We start from the raw sequence: 23,508 nt of genomic DNA on the forward strand, positions 1-23,508 counted from the left end.
TAAAAGTTAGGGTTCTACGTCTTTGGGTTTTTTTTTCCTTTACAACTGTGGGGAGCCAATGGTGAGTAATTTCACCGTTTTTAGAAAACAAATATCGAGAGAAAAAAATAGCCATTTGTTACTACCACTTGGTTAGAGTACGACATTCCCCGGACAAAGTAGATGGTTTAAGAGGTTCGAGTGGTTAACTGAATAAGAACTTGTCAATAATGTATTATTTGGTATATAATCCAAGCAAAACCTGAAAATAGCATGGAATAGAGCTGAAATTTGCTTAATTAATGCAATTACTCTGTATTTAGCTTATTTCTTTGGTATAGATGGCTTTACACCCGTATAAAAAGGACACTATTAACATAAAAGCTGCATTAACATTAGTTCATTTGGGTAATGTGTTATGGGACAGAAAATATTTGTCCGCCAGATTCTTGGAAACTTGCTAAATTGTTTGGAACTTTGCATTTTGGATCTTTTACCTAGCCCATTGGTCAACCTTATACCCTACCCCCTTCATGTTGGGGTTTTACCTATCCTTTACTCTTTAGAATGTAAATGTATTTTAGGAATGGACTTTAGTACTTTCTATTTGAATTTCTCATTCGTAGGATAAGTTCTTCATTTACTTGTGCAGCACCTTACTCTGGAACGCAGTTGTTCCACGGATCTTGTCCTTTTTCACACGTTTATATGCGCCATAAACGCCGTCGTGTCATTAAGAGCAGCGGTAAGACCCAATTGAATGCACTACTTTGAGGTGCATCGCCATTCAACTAATTGTTATATTTTTATAAGTTTATTCCCTGGAAACTGTATTCCTAATCGCTGTTTTAGCACATAGTACTTGTGATTTGGTCGATTGCCTAATTTTCAAACAATATAGCTATCACAAACTTCAGCTGAACTTTTTAATTTGAATGTAAACCATTTTTAGTCCCTAATATGACAATACATCATTGAAATTTACTTATTTTACAGTCCAGCAGTCATATTCCGAGGCCGCTTCAAACGATCTAGGAGCTTGTGCAAGAAACTACTTGTTGAAGGTATATTGATACTCCTACTTTCAATTGCCAGCCCTTATTTTCAAGTCATTTGTGCTTTATGGCTGTCCTTCCTTAACCCAACAGTTATGTATATATGTCGATTAGATGAATGATGATTCCGAAATAGCTGATTGGAAAAATCACCTCACTTTGGAGCCAACTTTTGTTGCAACACTGGTGGAGTGGCACAGGAATGGTGCATGGGATAAGCTGCAAAAAGGCAGGTCAAATTGGTTTCACTTGGCCTTGCACATGAATAACAAGTGCCATGTAAATCTTAAATGGGAGCAGTACAGATCCAAGTTTTATAGGTTGGAAGCTGAATGGAAGTGTTTCACTTGGTTAACTGGGATGTCTCGATCAACTGCAGAGACAGGACTCGGGTGGAATGCCGACCTTCTGACCTTTCAAGCTACTAAGGAAAAGTGGAGTGCTCTTAAGAGGGTAATGTATTCCACGTCCTTCTACATTTAAATTTGGAAAGTGTGTTGTCTACTACTGCACTTGTTTAATGGACAATATCCATAACAGCTTTGCCTATTTGACAACCTTTTCTTTCCTTGCTGCTTAAATATAACATTAGTTATGGATCTAGTGTCACTGGCTATGATGTTTAAACTGTTTTATGTGCCTAATTTAAGACCTTTGCTATTCATCCTAATGTTCTGATATAACTCAATGACCACACTAATGAAATACTGATAGCAAATTGTTCAATTTGAACGTTTGCTATTGCTTAAATTGCATAGCTCACATTTGTGTGTTCCTATTTCAAAGAGGATTGCTGGGGATAAGATGGATTTGTCTTGTTTTTAGCATCTGAGTTTACAGAGTTTTCGATTTAATACTACTGGAATTCCCTTTTCCTTTCCCTTGTAATTGAAAAAATCTTGGTTGTCCTAAACCTGTCTAAAATTTAACTACTATGATTTATGATACCTATACTTGTTCTTTGCTTTTAATACTAGTGAGTAACTATTTGAATGGCAGGAAAACAAGTTCTTTGCACGGTTCAAAGAAGGTCGAAGCTGTGGTATTTTCTTTGAGTTGAGTGAAATTCTGGAGGGGCGCACAGCTACCGGTAAACATGCCCAGTCATCCGCTCAAAGTGATGTCCACCACTCTCCGTGGTCTGCCGAAAAGACAGCAGGTGCATGTTCGAGGCTCAAGGGAAAGGCGAAACTCGATCAACCTTGCTCTGACTTCTGGGGAGAGGATGTGTACATCCCTGTTCGCGATGATGAGGTTGAATTCATTTCAAAGAGGCATGCTAAGAGACCTGCAGCAAGCCTAGGGAATTCATCACATGATGGATCTAGAAGTACTAAATCTCAGAAGACCGGAGATGCTCTAAGAGACGCAGCCACCCATATCAGCCAATTTTCACAGATGAAGATTACAGCAAATGAACGACGTAACGAGTGGTGTGTCGCTGCATTAAAGGTTTGGGATAAGAGCTATCCAAAACATGAGCCTGTTAAGCTCTGGTCACAGAAACGATTGGCTTGCATGAAACAGTTTGAAAAGAGTGAGCAAAGGTGTCAAATGTTCCTCCAATCCGACGAAAGCTTCCAGTATTATTATGCTGATACCGTTCTAGATTCCTAGACCCCAAACAATAGCCATGTTCTGGCACTCCCTGAATCCTTTATAGCTGGTGAGCAATTTTGTAATTTGGTCTCACCAATCCTAGGCATTCGGCATGTATGTTGCTATTCTGTGAAATTTGAACTGAGTTACGTGATATTTGGATATGGAATTGGGGGAACTGTGGCATGAAATTGCTGCCCCATGTGAAATTTGAGCACTGTTTCGATTTGAAGCAGGGACCTAGTATTGGTTCATATTTGAACGTGTTGTAATGTGAAGCCTAGAAGGTTTAGAATCTTTTAATACTTGTTCATTTGTTTGGAAGTATTAGTATATTGTGGATGATGCACATAACTATTATTAGATGCCAATTATATGGATAGTTGTCGAGACCTCAGGATATACATACAGCCTGAGTATAATTATATAGCATGGATTGATGGATAGATATAATTATAAATGCATATATAAATATATAGATATATATATGTATCCATGTATGTATAGATATAATTATATATAGATATAGAATTCTATTAATGTATATGTAAATGTACAAAAATTATATGCATATAGCTCCATAGTTGTATTTAAATATAAATATACAGCTTTCATGGATATCAGATTACACTACAGGTATATGTGTAACTGTATATGTCTACTTATTGAATATTTCTTTTGCAAACAAGTACATGAAATTTATTCATAATAAATTTTGATGAATGGATTTTTAGGAATAGAGAAATGAATTAATAAAGATGTTACTGTCTTGTATGTTTTTGGTTGGAATATGTCATTATTACAAGTGACCCACTTTGCATTCAAATGTCGTTGGCCTAAATTTGATATCAACAAGACATGACAAGGTTCCCTGACCTTTTCATTTATTACTCACATGAACTGAAGTCTGGAAAAAACTGAAGTCTGGACAAAAATAAGGCTGTTGGTTTGCTTAAAGTGTGTATGCACATGGCTTCTGGCTGCTAAAAATATAGAGACTGCAGGTTTTGCTCCTATTTTCACATGCCTTCTGGCTGTTGAAAATGTAGTGATAGCAGCTTTCAGTCCCTAGCCATGCTCTTCAACAGTTGACACCACTAGTGCTTGACGATGCACATGGCTAGCTATAGTGTAACAAAATTGTACTGCTTTATTAGACACAGTTTTGAAGTACTTTTTTTCTCTCATTTTCTTGAGAACACTCAACAGTTTTGAAGTACTTTGTCATACAAACTATTTGGAAATGTTCCCACGCGGACCCGTTAAAAGTGTAAAAGTAAGATTGCATGAGATTCGTTTGCATAACTGCCAGCCACACTGTATCACTACTTTGCCTATAAATTTCTACATACTTGATATCGGCCACCAACTTTCAATGCATAGAACCTTTCAGAAACATATTCCGATTCGTTGCTCAAGACACAAGTTTGCTCGTTTCACAGTGCAGGTAAATGTATCACAAATTATTCCGAGTAGTCTTATCACATCAGTCTATGTAAAATGGGATCTTTTTCTCACCCTGAATTCTTAATATGCTTTTGCATCGTCTAATGAAATTCTCATTTTGAATTCCATACAGGCCGTTTCTATCGAAAGAGGGCAACCCCATGGATAGGCATCTGACTGGTTGGGGAACTTCTTATGACCAAAATGAGGAGGATGAGGACTGGCAACTAATTGAATGGGCAGTTCTTGTTCTTTTCAATCCGATTGCTGAGAGAGCTGCTGGACATATATTACCACTACCATGCAGAAATAGCATGTTATCTGGAAGAGCATATGTCCATGAAGTGATTAATGGACATCCAGCAAGGGTTCTTGAGAATTGTAGGCTCACAGTGGACTCTTTCATGCGACTATGTGAAATTTTGGTTAGTGGAGGATACGTCCCGCAAAACCCTCAGAAAAGAGTACAAATAGAAGAGGCACTGTGCATGACATTGGTGATGTTAAGCCACAACCATCGAATGCGTCCACTTGCTGAACGATTTCAGCATTCTCCGGAAACTATATGTAGGAACATTCACGAGGTCCTTAGAGGTATTTGTGAATTAGGAAAACATCTTATTCGACCCAGAGGCCAAAATAATGTGCATCCAAAGATTTATACGGATCGAAGATTCGCCAATTGGTTTATGGTACGAATATTTTTCACCTTTTTCGTAATGCATACCCTTAACGATTACAAATCGTTCCTTTACTCCTTCAATTAATATTTTTTGTTGCCATAGATAATGCTAATACAGACATCGCAACTAACTCACTTATTTCATGCATAGAATGCGGTGGGTGCAATGGATGGGACTCATATTCCAGCACATGCTCCGCCTGGGGAACAAGTCGCATACATGAATAGGCATGGCCAAGCAACACAGAATGTATTAGCCATATGTGATTTTGATATGCGATTTACATATATTTATGCTGGATGGGAAGGGAGTGCACATGATGCACGTGTGTTGGATGGAGCATTAACAGGGCCCACACATTTTCCAATGGCTCCGTCAGGTGGAAAGGCTTATATAATAATATATCATTTTTTATGGTTTTTACAAGCTTATTTTTTCCCTATTCCGAAGTAATTTTTTTTCCCATTCAATAAATGTCATGGTAGGGAAATACTACTTGGTTGACAGTGCATATAGAAATATTCCTGGATTTCTTGCACCTTATCGTGGTACACCCCGACACCAGCCTGAAAGACGACGAGGTTTCACGTCCCCACAGCAGCTTTTCAATACTCGCCATTCATCGCTTCGGAATGTAATTGAGAGGTGTTTTGGGGTGCTAAAAAGACGATTTGCCATATTGCGTGGTCCAGTGCCAAATTTTTATATGACTACACAAATAAATGTTGTCATCGCTTGTTGCACACTTCACAATTTTATACGGGACGAATTGCCGGAGGACGACATCTTCAATGACCACGAACAGGAGATGGAAGTTGACGGAGAAGGTGGGGTACCACCAAGGCCAGAAATCCAACCCTTCCACGCTTCGCAAGAAGAGGTGAATGAATGGCATGAAATGAGGGATACAATGACAAATGGAATGTGGAATGACTACAGAAGTGGTAGACGAAGGCAGTAGGAAAGAAATATCAATGCTCTTGCTTTAATGTTAGTGTGTCTGTGTATGGTCTGTACTGAACATAACAAGTACAGATATCATCTAATTTCAAGTCCTTGATAATTCTATTAGTATTAAGATTGTGTGTGCTAGATGGTACCAGGGTTGTTGTCTGGCCGATTACAAGCACTGGCTTTGTATTTGCTATTCCGATTGGAAATTAATAAGATGTCTTAGCGGCATGGTACCTGTTTTATCTACAACAGGTGGTTCAATAGTTTACACTTAAAAAAAATGTTAAATTTGGGATGGAGAATTAACAATCCATACAAAAATCCTAAAACGAATTCTAGAGAAATTAACTATCCATACATAATTTTGTTATTCTAATACGGTCAATATATTCCACATACTTTGACTGGAATAAATATAATTATTCAAAAGAATACTATGAGTCCATACAAAGCCGTACGTACTTAATTTTCAGAAAAATAGTGATAGGTTGTTCAACCAACGAATCAATTTATGCAAAGATCGTGCATTTTCATTTGCAGTACGCACTCCACAAAATTCAACAGAATTAATTAAATCACCAATTTTGACTTTCATTCTAAAAGTTGATTGGTGTGAAGAGTGTTCGCACCTTCATGCAAGATTATTAAATCGACTGCATAATATTTGTAAGTATTTCATTTTAACAACATTCAATTACATTCATTTTTATTCACATATCATTCATTTTCTAATATAAATTTCTATTATTTTTTCAGGATTTATCTTCCGGAAAAAGGCAGTTCTTGAATGATATACACATTTTATCATATTTCAAACTATTGTTAGACAGATATTACATTTTAATTGTGTTGGTACAATTTTTTTATTCACCAATTTATTTTCATTTTTTTAATAATGTCAGCACCGTGTGTAGCACGGGTATTCACACTAGTAATTCTTGAATCTAGAGTGTCGGCAGTTGCAGGGTATTGATTAACTGCAGACCTGAGATAACCGGTGGAAGGTAAAGCAGGACAAGTGGTAACGTCACGCAGGTTTACCTCCAAGGTGAGTCTTGCAAGTAGAGTTGTTAAGGGCAAGTCCGCAACCACAGTTAAATCAGTTATACAGAAACTGAAAGTTCCATCTGGCAGAGTTGTAGTATGGAAAATGGGCAGCACTGAAGAAGAGTTAAGATAAGATAAGGTGACGCTGATAAGAGGGGTTGGGAGCCCGGTGTTGGGTTTCCGTTTAGGTGCAGGCCAAAACGCCACTTACCACAATTACATCTACGTTTTGGCCATTCCAAACAATGCCCTGTGCTTTTGGAGATGTGCTAAGTGCAAAGAGGAGAGGAATGCAAGGACAAGGAGCACGTTTTGGGGGTAACAGTTATAAGCCATTTGATTTGGCTGTACTGCTTTCTTTGATGATTTGGTTTGCAGTAACATGATTTTTTGAGTTTGAGGCAGGCCCTATTTTGAGATAGATTTCTTCAGGCTTGGGACAAGTACGATTGGCCTTAGGTATGGTTGATATAATTATTATACTTTTTTCATGATTTGATGTACACTCATATAAATATTGTACTAGTATAATAACTACACCAATTATACCTAAAGTCAACTGTGCCTACCCATTCCCAATTTTTTCCACTAAGTCTAATCCTAATTTGGAGAACCACTTGCATAGTAGTAATTGAAACGTCCCAACTATGCAAGGGACTGCGAAGGAACTAATTGTTGTACAGGGTTAAGCGTCACATTGGGAGCCACCTCTAGACTCTATGGAATTAAATGCCACATTGGATGGAGACTATCTTTAGAATCCGTATGAGTCACATCTAGAATTCACTCAAGTTTGATGGGTGCCATCTCTGGAGCCTATATGAGCGAGAGCCATCTTTGGATTATAATGGATTTGTGAGAATGCAAAGTCTCTAGAATTCACACATGGCTAAGTGAACAGTTTGAATTGTAATGGATTTTTCGAGAACGCAAAGTTTTAAAGGTGAGAAGAGTGAGATGTCCCACATTGGTATGGAACAGGATAAAGATATATTATATAACCTCCGACCCATGGGTTACTAAATAATTTGGATCAACCATTTTAAACCTATGATTTTAGCTTAAAAGTTATCTCATGTAGACCCTAGGTGTGGATGATTTTCATTTTCGGGGTTGCTTTCCACATTGGACCATAGTTTATTGAACTCCATGTTGCCTAATTTAATTTAACTAGCATTTTAATCCGTGCTATGCATGGGGTTATATTTCAAGTCAAAATAATATTGTATATATTTATATATTGTGGTACAGAATAATATATATATACTAAAAGTTTTTAAGAAGTGCATGCTTAACATGTTGAAAAAATTTTTAATTTATAATGTTTACCTGATAGAGGAATTGTTAACACATTTAATGAGAGAGTTAGGTTGGCTGGTAAGGTGAGAAGAATTTTTTTAAAAAAATAATTTATCAATATCCGACAAAATATATTATGTTATACCCATATATCAAAACTTATATTATAAAAAAAGTAAATTATACCAATTTATTTTCTTCAATTTTTAGAAAAAAAATTCTTTCTCCTATCTTGTGCCCCTAAAATTGTTGATTGCATTTAGATTAGCATTTGTCATAAACTTTAACGTAGATTTTTAAAAAAATCTCTGCAATATGTATTTTTAGAGTTTTCAAAATTATTAAAAATCACCATTCTTGTGTAGATTTCATATCCCTGCGACCCTTTCGTCTTTTCTCCTTTCTCTGCCCATCCTTGTAATCCATATTTTTTTCTTCAACCTTTCCTGCCACTTTTCAACTCCTCACCATTCCCTTCCCTCTCCCACGCACCTAACCTCTAGATTCATATCCCTGCGACCCAATATATTTAACTTCACCTACCATAATGAAAATATAAAACTAAAAATTGATTGCAATGGTTGCAATTATTTGCATCTAAAAATTGAAATGAAAAACTGATAATATCTATAATATCTTCGAGTACTACAATCAATATATATATATATATATATATATATATATATATATATATATATATTAACATAGGAAATACATATCTACATATGAAGACAGCAATAAGACTACATAAATAATTAATAATACCAAAAGATATCCTTAGTGTTTGGGTTTTGCATTCTTATTCAAATGTAATCAGGGCCAAATTTGGCTCAGATATATACAAATTAACTAGTATCTTAGGGTCGAATGTTTTATATCTTTCTCTTAAACTAGAATCTTACTTTTTAAAAATATTTGGTAGAATTAGTATTGTTATTATCATTATTTTTATCAAAAATGAATTTTTCAAATAAAAATTTCCACGTTAAAAGGCCAGTAGTGGGCCAATTGAGTCGAGGAACCTGACGGGAATTGAACCATCATCAGACCAAACGAGTGCACCACTCACCTATATAGATTTAGAACACTCGTCATATAGAGGCACATTGATGGGAGGCAAGGTTCGAATCCCTGACTTCCTATCCCACTATTAATGTGGTGGCCAACTCTACTATTTCACTTTATTTACACACACTGATTTGCTTGTATCATCAACACATTTTTCAATCACCTTTTATCTTACATACACCATATCAAAAAAGTGCTACAGTATTTTTTCACAAAATTATCTCAAATAATTTACAATACAAACACACTCAATCATTAGGGAAGTTTTGGAGTCTGATTCAAGTATTATCTTGCTAAGCCCAAATCCCAAACCAGCTCCAGACCAGACCCTGAATTATAGCCCACAATTCTACTGTGACATTGCTGGCTTCTCCAAGATTCACGCAAAACCCTGCTAACCATATTCCATTTGCATCCCTTACTATCACCTGCTTTCCCAGGATTTGCTAGCTGAAGTACCATCTACATTAATTTTGTTCCAGTCCACATGAGGCTTTTCCCAACCTATCATTCTCCAATCCATTTGCTTGCTCATCCTTCCTTCTGTTCACACTTTAGTTGCTTCCTCCGCCTGCTTCCTTAGTACTTGGATGCTTGTAAGTGGCCTCCTAGAGCTCCCTGCGTGGCAGAATTCAGTCCAGGCGTGATAGAGTATCTGCTGAAACATCACCTGCCAGTTGGAAATTTCCACTCTCCCAATTTGTTTGCCTCCTCTATTCCAGTCCAGCCACTCCATCAGCTTCCTTGCTTTAAAATCCACCCGGTGTTTTGGGCCAATTAGTTGTGCGCAAATATCAGAGATCCACCTACAATCCCTCAAGAGTCGAGGCATGCAACGTAGTCTCAAATTCATCGTTGCATATTGGGCATAGACCACTGTTCTGCAGGTGCCTCCTGCGCTTTTCTTGGTATGTCAACAATCTGTTATGTCCATGGTCCAAAGAGTCGGTCGAGTCATCACTGTCTCGAGCCCTCCCGATAGGATACCGTGCTGAAAAGATATCGAGATACTTGATTTGCTGAGAAATCGACCGAGATGTTACCGTGACATTCATGGGTTGAAACGACCAAGTCACTCCGAATTATCCCGAGTCAACTTGAATTCAACAAAAAAACCTTTAGAAAACAAGGAAAAAAAGGATTAAAAAAGGGAAAAGCGGAGCCATTGGAGTAACAACTACAACTAGATCCCAACACACAAGAAGGAGAAGTCAATATTGAAATCATTGTGGTCTATGTTATTTTGATTTTATTTGTGATGCATTGTCTTAAATAATTAAAAGTATTTATTGTGTTTAATATGTATAAAAATAGTACATTTTACAAATTTTCTTTTGCTATTTTTTTATTATTTTTGTTTAGCATAATTTTTTTATATTATTAACAATTTTTAAAATATTAAATGCTTTAAAATTTGCATCTCATCGAGACTACGATCAATATGCCAAAACCAATGTGGAACGTTCTGGGCGGCAACCGCGACTTTGAACCGTGAGTTATGTCTGATAAGCCATACCAGAGACTGCCATCTACCTGGCCCTTCCTGCTTCCAAACTCTTTCCCACGCTCTGCTTGATGTTGCTAATCCCTCTTCCTTCTCTATTTGTGCAGTATAGGCTGACTTCGCGGAGAATGCCCCATTAGGTTCCAATACCCATATCAGCGTGTCTTCGCTATTTGGTTATCATCCACACATACCGCATGCAGCTTTTCAATAAGCTTACCAGGCAGCAGTTGTAGCAGTCTTGACATATCCCAAGTCCCAACCCCTCTCAAAAGTCTCTATCCAACTCAAAAAGTAACCCAATTTCTGGATCCAAAATCAACTTCCAAGGTAATGCAAAACTCTGGACGCTCCTGCAAAACATGAAAGAATGTCCCAGTTTAAAAATCCACCTGAATGCAAAATGTCTAAAATCTTAATATTCGATTAAAAAAAATCCTCACTAAATGTCAGCTTTCCATGTTACAAGGACAATCCTGATTTTGAGTTGGTTACAGGGAAAAACCTTTTCCTGTAATTGCATTTTCAAGAAAGAAATAACCACAGTCAGGCAAGGCCAGCTAGAAGTAATTTCGTCCAGAACCTAGACATATGCAGTAGAAGCCAAGGTACAAATCATTTTTAAGCTAATACAAGGGACTTGTAAATGTTACCTCTGAAAATACACAATACACAGCCTTTTGCATTGGTGACTCAAGGAAAAAACTGTAATAATAGCTACACATTTTAATAGGCAATTTTTATGCACTTACTTAGACATTTAATTGAATTAAAAAAAAACTCAGACTTCTTAATTCATTGATTTGGTTGTAATTAGGCAAATATCCATCGTTGATTATTTCCATCATCACTACAACTTCCAGCAGACCATTATGCTAGAATCGTGCAATACTCTTTAGTAAGTACTAACAAATGAGGGGTGTTTCATCAACAGTACATTGATAAAACATAACAATTACTATATGATACAGACATTACTTTCTCTACAACGTCCAATATCTAAATTTAAAAACCATACATAATCCAGGATCTATAAGAGTGATTAAAAGGTATGAAATTCTGAACCCAAAAGTTCTACAGATAACCAAAGGTTATTGAGAAAATCTGGTCTTACATGGATCAAAATACAGTTATCCTAAAAGTACATTTCCAGATTTATTCAATCTCCAAAAAGGAGATTTTTCCACATGTTAGCCGCTTGTCAACCATTATGACCCAAGACCGGCTCAAAATCATTAGAATTCAGTATGTCGAAAGTGGAAAAGATGAACAAACAGCTTTATGCACAGTTTAATGATGCCAACATCCGCCACACAAGCAGTAAGCTGTCTGCAAATTAACACCTCAAACCACATATATAAGCTCTACAGAGATCTACAGTTCATGTAGGAGAAACGATGAGTTTCAAATTTTCTGTCAGAAGTATCTATAGAACAGTTTTTTCACTTGGTGCACGGGAAGGAACTGATATGCAAGAAAACGTTCTCTACCTTCCCTGCCATCTAGAGTAATCCTGTTCAAGGTCTTGTTGTAGAAGTTCAAGGGGACAGATATGGAATTCCAGAACTCAGCCATTGATAGAAGTCCATTGGTCAGTCATCAAATTAGACATCAATTAGCCACATGAGAATGCATACCATGAATGAAGAAGTTTTTGAATGCCTCCCTCTATTTCCTAGGTGTGAAGGAGTATTTCTCCTTAGGGGTGCATGCTCTTTCTTGGAGAACTTTTCAGCTTTTCATTTCCTTCTACAAAGGAACTGATCATGCCAATTATTTACATAAAAGGGTGCACTTTTGAAGAGCTCTTCTAAGGTTTTTGTGGTCTATCTAATGCATGTCTACTTGATTTTGTAAAGTTCGTTTTTATGGGATGTTCTTTTTCTTAATAAAAAAAAAATAGCCAAACGTGCTTTAAAAGCATGTGTGATAAAATCTTAATATTAATATAACTCCCTTATAATTTATATAAATGTCCACTTTACCCTCCTATGATTTTTGTATTTATCCATGTAATATTCCTATATTTTTATACAAGATAGTTAAACCATTAATTAATTTAGCATTTAAGTAATAGCACTATTGGTATTTCAATTAACAACATTCTCCAGTTATTTTTTGTTAAATTTTCACTTTACATAAAATCATAAAGGGGTGAGTGAACTTTTTGAAATATTAGGGGGCCATATGACAATAGATAAAACCACGGGGAGATTATATATAATTTATCCATTTTATAATGGGGCTAATTAGTTGGAGAAGAGCCTCGTTTGGCAATTTTCAAAAAGGACATGGAGCAGATAAGGAAAACAATAGATGAATTCCAGCAGGTTTCCATCTTTGATTCCACCAAGTCTGAAATTGGCGGGTTGGTGAGTACTCTTGACAAACTCTAGGATGGAGAAGATGTAGAAACATCGTTTGAAAACCCATCGGTACCAGATTGGTGATTAGAACCCATATTTCTTCCATGCCCGTGGTACAATTTTCCCGAAACGGTAGAAGTTTTTATTTCTACTAATAGAAAAATTACACTATTTGAGCAGAGCCTCAAGTTTTTCTTCACAAAAGTGTACTGAAACACTGATTGAAGAATTCCTCATCAAAATGTAAATGCATTGCCTGCTGACTCAGTTTATGACTGAGACAATTAATGCTATCATTAGCTCAATCAAAAAAATCAAAAAGCCAAGTATCTAGATGGTAGGTGGTGTGATAAAAAAAAGTAACTGTAACAGAATTTTTTCTAACTGGTGCCGAATAGGCACTCGTAAATACACCTAAACTATATTGAGATTATCATGTGAATACACACACTCACATTTATTGTCCCCCTTGTATTTCGATACTTTTCTAAATTAACTTCTCTTGTATAAAAAAAAATGAATACCTAAACTCTTTGCTAATGAGTGCACATTGAGCACCCCAATAGCCAAGCCGATAAGAAAAGGTAATTCAAACTCAGCAAAGAAAAAAAATATTTTAAGTTGGATTAAAAGATAAACTAAACTATTCAATACTCGAATTGAACTCAGATTTATAACAGCTCCTTCGATCTTAGCTTACCAATTGGTCAAGTTAAACTTGAATATTATTTTATGTTCAATGAACTTTCAAATTTGACTTGAATTTTGCTTGATTAGTATAAAATTATATTTTATATGTAAAAATTTTAAATTACTTGACCTCAATTCGAGTTTGGCTCAATAAAAATGTGATTGCATGCAGCTGTGCTATTGCTTGTATTCAATTCGATTCTCCTAATGGTTTAACATGACGAAGGTCAAATTGGATTCGGGTAGATAAACTAAAATGACCTCCCCGTCTCTCAATCCTTGACCCTAGTTGCTGTTCTTGTCAAAGTTGGGGTAGGGAATTGTTGATAGACAAAATCTAGAAGGGGAATTACTTAGTCCGGAATTAAGGAGCTAAAATGACATTAAACAAAACATTAAGGACGATAAGAGCCATTAACATAAATGTAGCTTTAGCTATAAGGCTGGTGATATTGTCAAAGCAATAATATTTCTGTCAGAGCAAATTTTCCTCAAACGTCAAAATTACTAAATCAAAAACAAAATGTTAAGATTACCTTCCATCAGTCAACTTTCTATATTCTTCTTGATTTTATAACATCTATTAAGAGAGTATTGCAATTTTAGTTCCAAATGTTTGGGCAACAGCACTTTTAGTTCTAAAAATTTGGATGAAAGCAAATATAGTTCTAAATATTTTAATTTCTAAGCATATTTAGACCTGTTAATTGATTTTTACCAATTGCTACTAGAATCCAGTCATGTGCTATTACTTGCTGGCAATTAAATTTTTTAAAAATGAAAAAAATGAAAAAATGTTATTAGCCATAATGTGTAGTAAATAAGGGCTAATGATTCGCATGCTGATCAAGTGAGTAATTAGTTTTTAGCCTAGAAATACAAACATTTGATTGAAAACAAAAAAGAAGCTTAAAGACTAATTACTCACATGATTAGCATTTGAGTAACTAGTCAACTTTATTACAGATTACGACTAGCAATATTTTATCAATTTTTTTTAATTTTTTAAAAAATTAGTTGCCAGCACATGACCTATTTCCAATAGTAACTCAAAGAAATAGTCATTAGGACTAAATGTGCATAGAAACATAAATATTTGTGACTATATTTGCTTTGATTCAAACTTTAGGAACTAAAAGCGCTCGTAGCCCAAACACTTAGAATGGAAACTGCAATTCTCCTATCTATGTAGCACTAATTACTCCTCTTCTTCTCTTTCCAATTAAAGTTTTTTCCCACTCTTTTACTCGTCTTCTTCTCTGTCTCTCTCTTTCTCATTAATTCATCAATTGTTTTCATGATTTATTGAATTGATTTTCCTATAATAATTTCTCATAGACTAATTCTACGTTCTCTTATTTTTTTTTATTTTTATAATTTTACTCAAAAGGTTCTTTTTTCAAACACATGGTGATTTAATTCAAAATCAACAATAGTTTAAAATGAAAATAATCTCAAAAAAAGTAGCCTTACTTTCCCTTCAATAGCCATGGAATCTAAAATGTAATGTAATTTAAACTTACTTTCATTTAATTTTTAGAGAATATGAATGCTGATGGAAACTAAGGCTTACATGATAAATATGAATATTTGATAAAAGTCAAGAATTAATGCATAATGGATCTAAGAAAATCAATGAACATATATAAAGACTAGAGTTGATTGATTGAGGGTAATTTTGGTATTTCAGTAAAATGCGCCCTAACAGGAAGATAATTGTTCCGGCGATATCACTTGCAAGCTTGTAACTTTTTGAGATTTACTAACTGTTTGTTACAGTTACCAAACATAGGCCACAATCTAAGGATGTGCGTAAATGCTCTTTATCCGATATAAGTAGAGGTTGCGCCAGCAAAGAATCACAACAAATGTGCAATTTTTTTCTTCATTCAGTGATGGATAATCTGTACTCTTTTTTTTTATCAGATTTTTAAAATTAGTTAATTAAACCTAATTCCAAATTTAATCCCAAAAGCCGGCGTTGTACTCTCTTTTGTTCTGTATTTTCTTGCTTGTTAGTTCACGTAGACTGAGCGGAAGTACTGATGTTGCTGACGAAGAAAGGAAGGCAAGTGACTTTTGCTATTCACATTTGTTCTTGCTAGTGTTGAACAGTGGTATGGACTATCATTCTCAAAGAAAAACTTTATGATATGTTTTATTGCATTATTTTTTTTTTTTGTGATGACTGTCATTTTTTATTCCTTAAATATACTTTAAAAACTTTTATAGCAACTCTATGTTCTCGTGGCGTGAAGATAAAATTGTAATTATTTACTTTTGTCGCCAAATTTTACCTTTCATATTCATTGGAAAATCAGCATTAGATATCCATTGAGGGAGTTTGCTTGCGACTAATTTTTTCGAGTGAGCAAAATCATTGTTACTATTTTTCCCTTATTTTTTGCCCAATTAAATTATTTCCTTTTCCAATGTTGTTTTTAGGGAAACAGGTCTTCATGATTTCCTTCAACTATGCCGAAAGACTTTAAGATCCAGGGAGCAGACAAAATAACAATTGCGTGAAGATCTAACATCAGATAATAAGAAAGAAGGAAAATATCAATAATATAAGAGGAGAAAAGAACAAAGAATCAGAAGCTTAGATGTTTGTAAATTGTGTGAAATAAGGAATAAGGAAGAAAGGGAAAAGATAAGGAATAAAAATTAAACCAATATCAATTTATTCCTGTTGGTATTTTCTATGAGTGATTCTAACAGTTGTCAGATGGGCACCAGTTAATAGATGTAACATACTATAAAATTGCACATACTAATTATTATTACCCTATTTTGTATTTATACACTTTTTCTAATTAATTTCATTTTTTATAAAATTTAAAACCTAAAACAAATCTTAACAAATGTACAGCGGATATTTGTTAGATAGGGCTATTTTCTATATTTTATTTATATATAATTAAAATTGTGACATATGATGTCAACCAATTCTCTGGTTTTTGAACCCTGAACCAATCGATTGAACTAATTGACACTTGATCCCTGAACCCACCCAAGTCGACATTCATTTGGTCCAAATTTCAAAACATAGCTTTCAAGCGTACAACAAATTCACTCATTAACATATCTTCAGCACAAATCAGAAGTGAAGTAGTTTTTATTATCATTTATAGGGATAGCAATGGGTCGGGTGACTAGCGGGCACCCGTCCCGCAGGGGACTGTCGGGGCGGGCGTTGGAGCGGGGGCGGGGGGAAATTTTATTCCCCTATCTAGAAACGGGGCGGGGTTCCCCCGCCCCAACCCCCGCCTCGTCCCCCACCAAAAAAATATATACATACATACATATATATATATATACACACACACACACACACAAGTAACAAAAGAACAAACGAAGAAACGAACCTCCATACTTCTCACACCCTCTCTACAGATAATAACAAACCATGACCAGATTTTGAGTCTTCCCCAGCAGACTTCTCATCATCATCAACAACTAATGCATAATTTAAACTAGGCCCACTAGCTACTTTGCCAACAGGAGTAAAATTGTCAGCGTCTACCAAATCATCAGCAACATTGAAATGCAAACTAGGCTCACCGCAACTTTGTTGATATTTCTGCTTCAATCGTTGTTGATTACCAGCACCAAATCTTCCAGAACATCCAGATGCTGGGCTCTTCAGATTTGCCCTCAAATCTGAAGAAAGTTTCGACCTTTGGGAAGAAGTTTTTGAAGTGGGCCTTCTAGCGGATTGCCACTGGGAAAGGAAAGAAGGGTTCTTTCTAAAACATTGTGAAGACGATTTTTTAGGCACATCATTTTCGTTAGCAATGGATTTATTAGATCAAGGCCTGGAGGAATTAGGACCTAATTTTGGGGCGGACTTGGCAAGGAGGGGTTTATTTTTGAGTTTGAAATTGGGATCCTTCTGAAGATGGGAACTCGAAGAAGAAGAAGAGGAGCGAGGTCTTGAGTTTGACGTGGAGGAAAGCAGAAACTTGAGGCAACGGGGGACCGCGGGGGACTGTGAGGAAACGGGGCGGGGGGGTGGGGGGCAAAGGGCGGGGGGAGATATTTGACAATGGGGCGGGGGACGGGGGAAGGATCCCCCGCCCCTTTGCCATCCCTAATCATTTATATGGTATGAGAAAAATTGTGCTCTTCTTTCTATGGTTTATAGGTTTACATAGTATACATGATGAGGAGTCTTCCTAATGGAAATTATTCACCTACAGAACACCATATCAGGATGTTACATGAAATGGTCAATAGCAGGTAAAACATATCTTATAATCAATCGTTACACGCTATGATTATAACTTTTTTCTTTTTTCACTTGACCATTTACTTTCTATTTTTGGACAGTAATTCAAGTGCATACCTCATCAGAAGTTACAAGAGAAGGTTTAATGGATTTGCAGTGAATCTTACTCACACTGAACAACAAAAATTGGCAAGACAATCTTTAATGTAACTATTGTTGTAAAAAATAATAAAAAAAAATAGATATTTCAAAAGATTTTATTATGTTTGATACTGTTTGGATAAGAGTTTTATCTGATAAAGTTTCATCAGAAATGTTTGTTCCTATTTTGAGGGAGAAATTCTCAAAGATAAGATTTTGATAAAGGACTAAAAGCCAAAACCAAGAAGTCAGATTGTGAGACGTCTTGATAAGTTCGGTCAAATGGCCTTCCTGATGGCCGGACCTTTTCCAACTATTCACAATAGAGGATAGACCTCTGACTACTTCAAATGATAAGTCTGGCACAGGATGCATGGCCATTCTCACAGGAAATCAACTTTTCAAAATTCTATCCTCTTCCGTATCCTGTATCATGAAGCCTATAAATAGAACCATTTGTCAGGTTCATTTTCATACTGATGAATGAAGTCTACACTTCGTAAACTCGCTCCTCCTTCTCCTCTATTTGCTCTCCTTAACTTTCTTATTTTACCTGCTAGTTTTGTTCCAAAATTTTGCTGGTTCTACGTCCCTCTCACAAAGTAAAGGAAGACTTGTTTAATCTTGGGGAAACATTTCAATACTCTGAAATAGTTTCTTAGGACAGTACTTTCAAGCACGACTCAAGTGTTCAAGTGTTAGCATTATTCGGGCCATTTATACTACAATCTAAGAAACTATGGCAGTCGACAGTGTTAACACCCCACAACCATCCTCCACAGCAGTCACACTACCTTTTGCGAAACCATTTTCTGACGTCTCTAGAATTGAGGTTTTTGCTGACGAAAACTTCAAAAGATGGCAAGAACGTGTTTACTCTGTACTCAACATTCATGAAGTGGCCCATGCACTGACAGAATCTCAACCTGCTGCAACCGTAGATGTCAAGATACAAGAGTCGTGGCAATATGCCAATAAGGTATGTCGACATACAATTTTACAAATACTTTCTAATGAGTTATTTGACGTATTCTATAGCTGCAAAGAAACCAAGCAAATTTGGGAAGCGTTGGTAACAAAGTTTACCACTGAAGACGCAACCAAACAAAAATTTGTTGTGGGAAAATACAATCAATGGCAGATGACCGACAACAAAGAAATGAAAGCTCAGGTCACAGAATACCAAATGTTACTCGAGGAGCTAAAAAATGAAGAGATCAAGCTGCCCGAGAAATTTGCTGCAAGCATGCTAATTGAAAAGCTACCTGAGTCATGGGCCGACTACAAAAATAACCCGAAGCACAAGGAAGAAAATTACACAATTGATGAACTCGTGAAACACATCCTGATTGAAGATTCACACAGGAAAGAGTTGAGAGCTGCTAAAGCAAAGGAGATGGCATTTAAAGCTAATCTGGTACAAAGCAACAACAAAAGGTACGCCAATAAGTCCCAAAGTAACAAGTCTTGGAATCCCAACTACAAATCAAAGAATCCCAACTTTAAGAACAAGAAAGGCAATTGCTACAGTTGTGGAAAACCAGGTCACCATGCTGCTCAGCGCTGATATAATAAAGGAGACAAAGCAATTGGTAATCCTCCTAAGGCTAATTTAGTCGAAGGGGATGAATAATTGTTGCAGTTATTTCACAAGTAAACATTGTAGTCAATGTGAAAGAGTGGGTGGTAGACTCTAGAGCTACTCGGCACATATGTGCAAATCGAGAAGCATTTTGCTCCTATACTCCAATAGAGGAGGGTGAAGAGGTAGTCTACCTTGGAGACTCACGAACTGCTAAAGTTCTTGGTAAGGGCAAAGTGTTCTTGAATCTCACTTTAGGAAAAACTTTGGCCCTTAATGATGTGCTGCATATTCCAAATATTCGGGCAAATCTTGTTTCTGTGGCTTTGCTTGGAAAAGTTGGGGTGAAAGTGTCATTCGAATCTGATAAGATTGTAATGAGAAGAAATAATGTATTTGTAAGGAAAGGTTATTGTAACCAAGGACTTTTTGTATTTAACATTTCCAATGTGATCAATGAGAATGCTTCTTCTTTTGCTTATATTGTTGATTCAATTTCTTTATGACATGCAAGATTAGGACATGTTAATATGAGTTATATAAAGAAAATGCAATCTTGTGGTCTAATTTTTGGTATTAATGAAAAAATGGACAAATGTGAGATATGTGTTGAAACTAAAATGACAAAGAAGACTTGTATAACTGTTCAAAGAGAAACTGAACTATTAAATTTAATCAACACAGATTTAGGTGATTTAAAACAAACTACGACTAGAGGAGGAAAAAGATATTATGTTACTTTTATAGATGACTACTCTAGATATATTAAACTTTATTTACTTAGAAATAAAGATGATACTCATAATACTTTTTTATCTTATAAGTCTGAGGTAGAAAATTAACTTAATAAGAAGATAAAAAGAATTAGGTCTAGAGGAGGCGAATATTTAGCCTTAGATAAATTTTGTGAACATGAATGCATAATACACGAAATAACACCTCCTTATTCACCCGAATCTAATGGAGTAGCTGAAAGGAAATATAGAACACTAAAAGAAATGATGAATTCTATGTTAGTTAGTTCTCATGCTCCTGATAATTTATGGGGAGAAGCTATCTTGTCCGCATATCACTTACAAAATAGGATACCTCATAAGAAAACTAGCAAAACCTCTTATGAGTTATGGAAAAATTATAAACTTAATTTGAAATATTTGAAAGTATGGGGGTGCCTTGCTAAAGTATTGTTGCCTGAATCTAAGAAAAGAAAATTATGTTCTAAAACTTCTGATTGTATGTTTATTGGATATGCTAAACATAGTGCTGCATATAGATTTCTTGTTTTAAGAAGTGACATGCTTGATTGTAATACAATTATTGAGACAAAGAATGCTGAATTCTTTGAACATATTTTTCACTGTCTAGTAAAATTTCTCATGCACCAGTTGAAATAAATAGAGAAATAATTCCGAATAAGAAATTAAGAAGAAGTAAAATGGCAAGAAAAGAATTTTCTTATAGAAATGATTTTCAAACTTTCTTGTTGATAATGATCCTCTAACATACTCAGATGCTATTTCTTCCCCTGATTGTAAATTTTGGAAAGAAGCAATTAAATCTGAAATTGATTCTATCTTGACAAATAAAACTTGGATTTTGGTAGACTTACCTCCTGGTGCAAAACTTATTGGTTGTAAATGGATTTTTAAAAGAAAATATAACTCTAATAGCTATATAGAAAAGTACAAAACTCGTTTAGTAGAAAAAGAATTTTTTCAAAAATAAAATATTGACTATTTTGATACATTTGCACTATTAACAAGAATTGCGTCTATTCGAGTTTTATTTGCCTTGGCTTCTCTCCAGAAACTTGTTATTCATCAAATGGATGTCAAAATAGCCTTTTTAAATGGTGATCTAGAAGAAGAAATTTATATGTTTCAACCTAAGGGATGTATTGTATCTGAACAAAAGAATAAAGTTTGTAAACTAATTAAATCTCTTTATGGTCTAAAACAAGCTTCTAAACAGTGGCATGAGAAATTTGATCAAGTGTTGATAAAAGATAGATTCTCGTTAGTAGAAGTGGATAAATATGTATATGTCAAAATTATAAATAATCAATATGTGATAATTAGTTTGTATGTGGATGATATACTTATATTTGGTACTAATCTAGATATTGTAAATAGTACTAAATATTTTTTGTCTTCTAATTTTGATATGAAAGATATGGGTGAAGCCAGAATGATATTGGATGTTAAAATCATAAGGAGAGGTGATGGTATAATGTTGTCACAAGAACATTATACAGAGAGACTTCTTAGGAAGTTTGAAAATTATGATGTAATACCTGTGAGTACTCCTTATGACGCTAACACTCAGTTAAAGAAAAATAACGATGACCCAATTGCTCAGTTTAAATATGCTCAGATTTTTGGAAGTTTAATGCGTCTGATGAATTTCACTAGACCGGATATAGCTTATGCTGTATGTAGACTGAGTAGATATACTCACAATCCCAATCGTGAGCATTGGTTTGCATTAGTCAGACTAATGAAATATTTGAGAGGTACCATGAATTTTGATATCTTGTATAGTGGATTTCCTACTGTATTAGAGGGTTACAGTGATGCTAATTGGATCTCTGATTCAAATGATACAAAATCCACTAGTGGTTATGTGTTCACCCTTGGTGGTGGTGCAGTAGCATGGAAGTCAGCCATACAAACGATTATTGCTCGGTCAATTATGGAATCGAAGTTCATAGCTCTGGAGTTGACTGGTTCTGAGGTAGATTGGTTAAGAAATTTCTTAACCAATATTCATCCTATTAAGGATCTGTTGCCTCCTGTGTTTATACACTATGACTGTCAAGCGGCTATTGCTATTGCAAAAAATAAATCTTATAATTGTAAAAGTTGACACATGAGATTGAGATATGATGTCGCAAAGCAGCTGCTTAGAGATGGAATTATTTCCATTGATTTTGTGAAGTCGAAGTTGAATTTGACCGATCCTCTGACTAAATCTGTAGGAAGAAAATTAATTCTTCAAACTACAAGGGAGATAGGACTTAGGCCAACGGTTATCAATAGAGATGGTAATCCAACCTATGTGATTGGTGATCCCATGAAATAGGTTCATATGGGTAATAACAAGTTGATATTGACTGTAAAGCACTTGAAATTTAAGTCCCTTCGAAAATAAGTGCTTTGACTGCCAGTTATTGTGAGGCTGAGTTTAATACTCTTAATGAATTTATATCCCTTTAGGGAGGTGTATTTAGGGCAGTATACACTTGATAAATTCACTTATATGTGAGAGGAGTAGGGCCGCTCCCATAAGATTTTTTGGCCGAATCTTTAGAGCTCTCATGAACAACCAGACAGGCGCATGGCCTAAATGCGCGAAACTATATTGAACAGCAACATTATGGGTTACAATGTGATTGATAAAATCTCTATCATACAACAAGAATTATTGGTTCATAGAAATTTATTTTTTCACCAATAATTCTATAAGACATATTTTATCAATTTAAGTTTGGTTCATAGTCTAAAAAATAACAAACTGATTACATTGAACTCAGACAAATCCAGCAGATGTTCATACTCTCTTGTCCAAAATCTTTTGAAATAGGTGGGAGATTGTTGTAAAAAAATAATAAAAAAATAGATGTTTCAAAAGATTTTATTATGTTTGTTACTATTCGGATAAGAGTTTTATCTGATAAAGTTTCATCAGAAATGTTTGTTCCCATTTTGAGGGAGAAATTCTCAAAAATAAGATTTTGATAAAGGACTAAAAGCCAAAATCAAGAAGTCAGATTGTGAGACGTCTTGATAAGTTCGGTCAAATGGCCTTCCTTATAGTCTGATCTTTTCCAACTGTTCACAATAGAGGATAGACCTCTGACTACTT

General features: G+C 35.3%; 2 protein-coding genes and 1 long non-coding RNA gene across 3 annotated transcripts; all 3 read left to right on the top strand.

Annotated features, from left to right (window-relative positions):
• The first annotated feature begins 4,240 nt into the window (after positions 1 to 4,240).
• On the top strand, positions 4,241 to 5,723 carry LOC113717078 (uncharacterized). The gene is made up of 3 exons (XM_027241729.2): positions 4,241 to 4,771; positions 4,913 to 5,141; positions 5,248 to 5,723. The coding sequence occupies exons 1-3, from the start codon at positions 4,241 to 4,243 to the stop codon at positions 5,721 to 5,723; spliced, it is 1,236 nt and encodes a 411-aa protein (XP_027097530.2).
• A 10,692-nt stretch (positions 5,724 to 16,415) lies between these two features.
• On the top strand, positions 16,416 to 20,125 carry LOC140016843 (uncharacterized). Its single transcript, XR_011823078.1, has 2 exons — positions 16,416 to 17,932; positions 18,023 to 20,125. It is a non-coding gene; the product is annotated as an uncharacterized lncRNA (long non-coding RNA).
• Positions 20,126 to 21,816: 1,691 nt separating this feature from the next.
• On the top strand, positions 21,817 to 22,509 carry LOC140016840 (secreted RxLR effector protein 161-like). Its single transcript, XM_072070866.1, has one exon. It carries the CDS (start codon positions 21,817 to 21,819, stop codon positions 22,507 to 22,509), a length of 693 nt encoding a protein of 230 aa, XP_071926967.1.
• Positions 22,510 to 23,508: the final 999 nt, after the last annotated feature.

The sequence above is a fragment of the Coffea arabica genome, chromosome 11c, assembly GCF_036785885.1.
Source record: "Coffea arabica cultivar ET-39 chromosome 11c, Coffea Arabica ET-39 HiFi, whole genome shotgun sequence".
Taxonomy (NCBI): domain Eukaryota; kingdom Viridiplantae; phylum Streptophyta; class Magnoliopsida; order Gentianales; family Rubiaceae; genus Coffea; species Coffea arabica.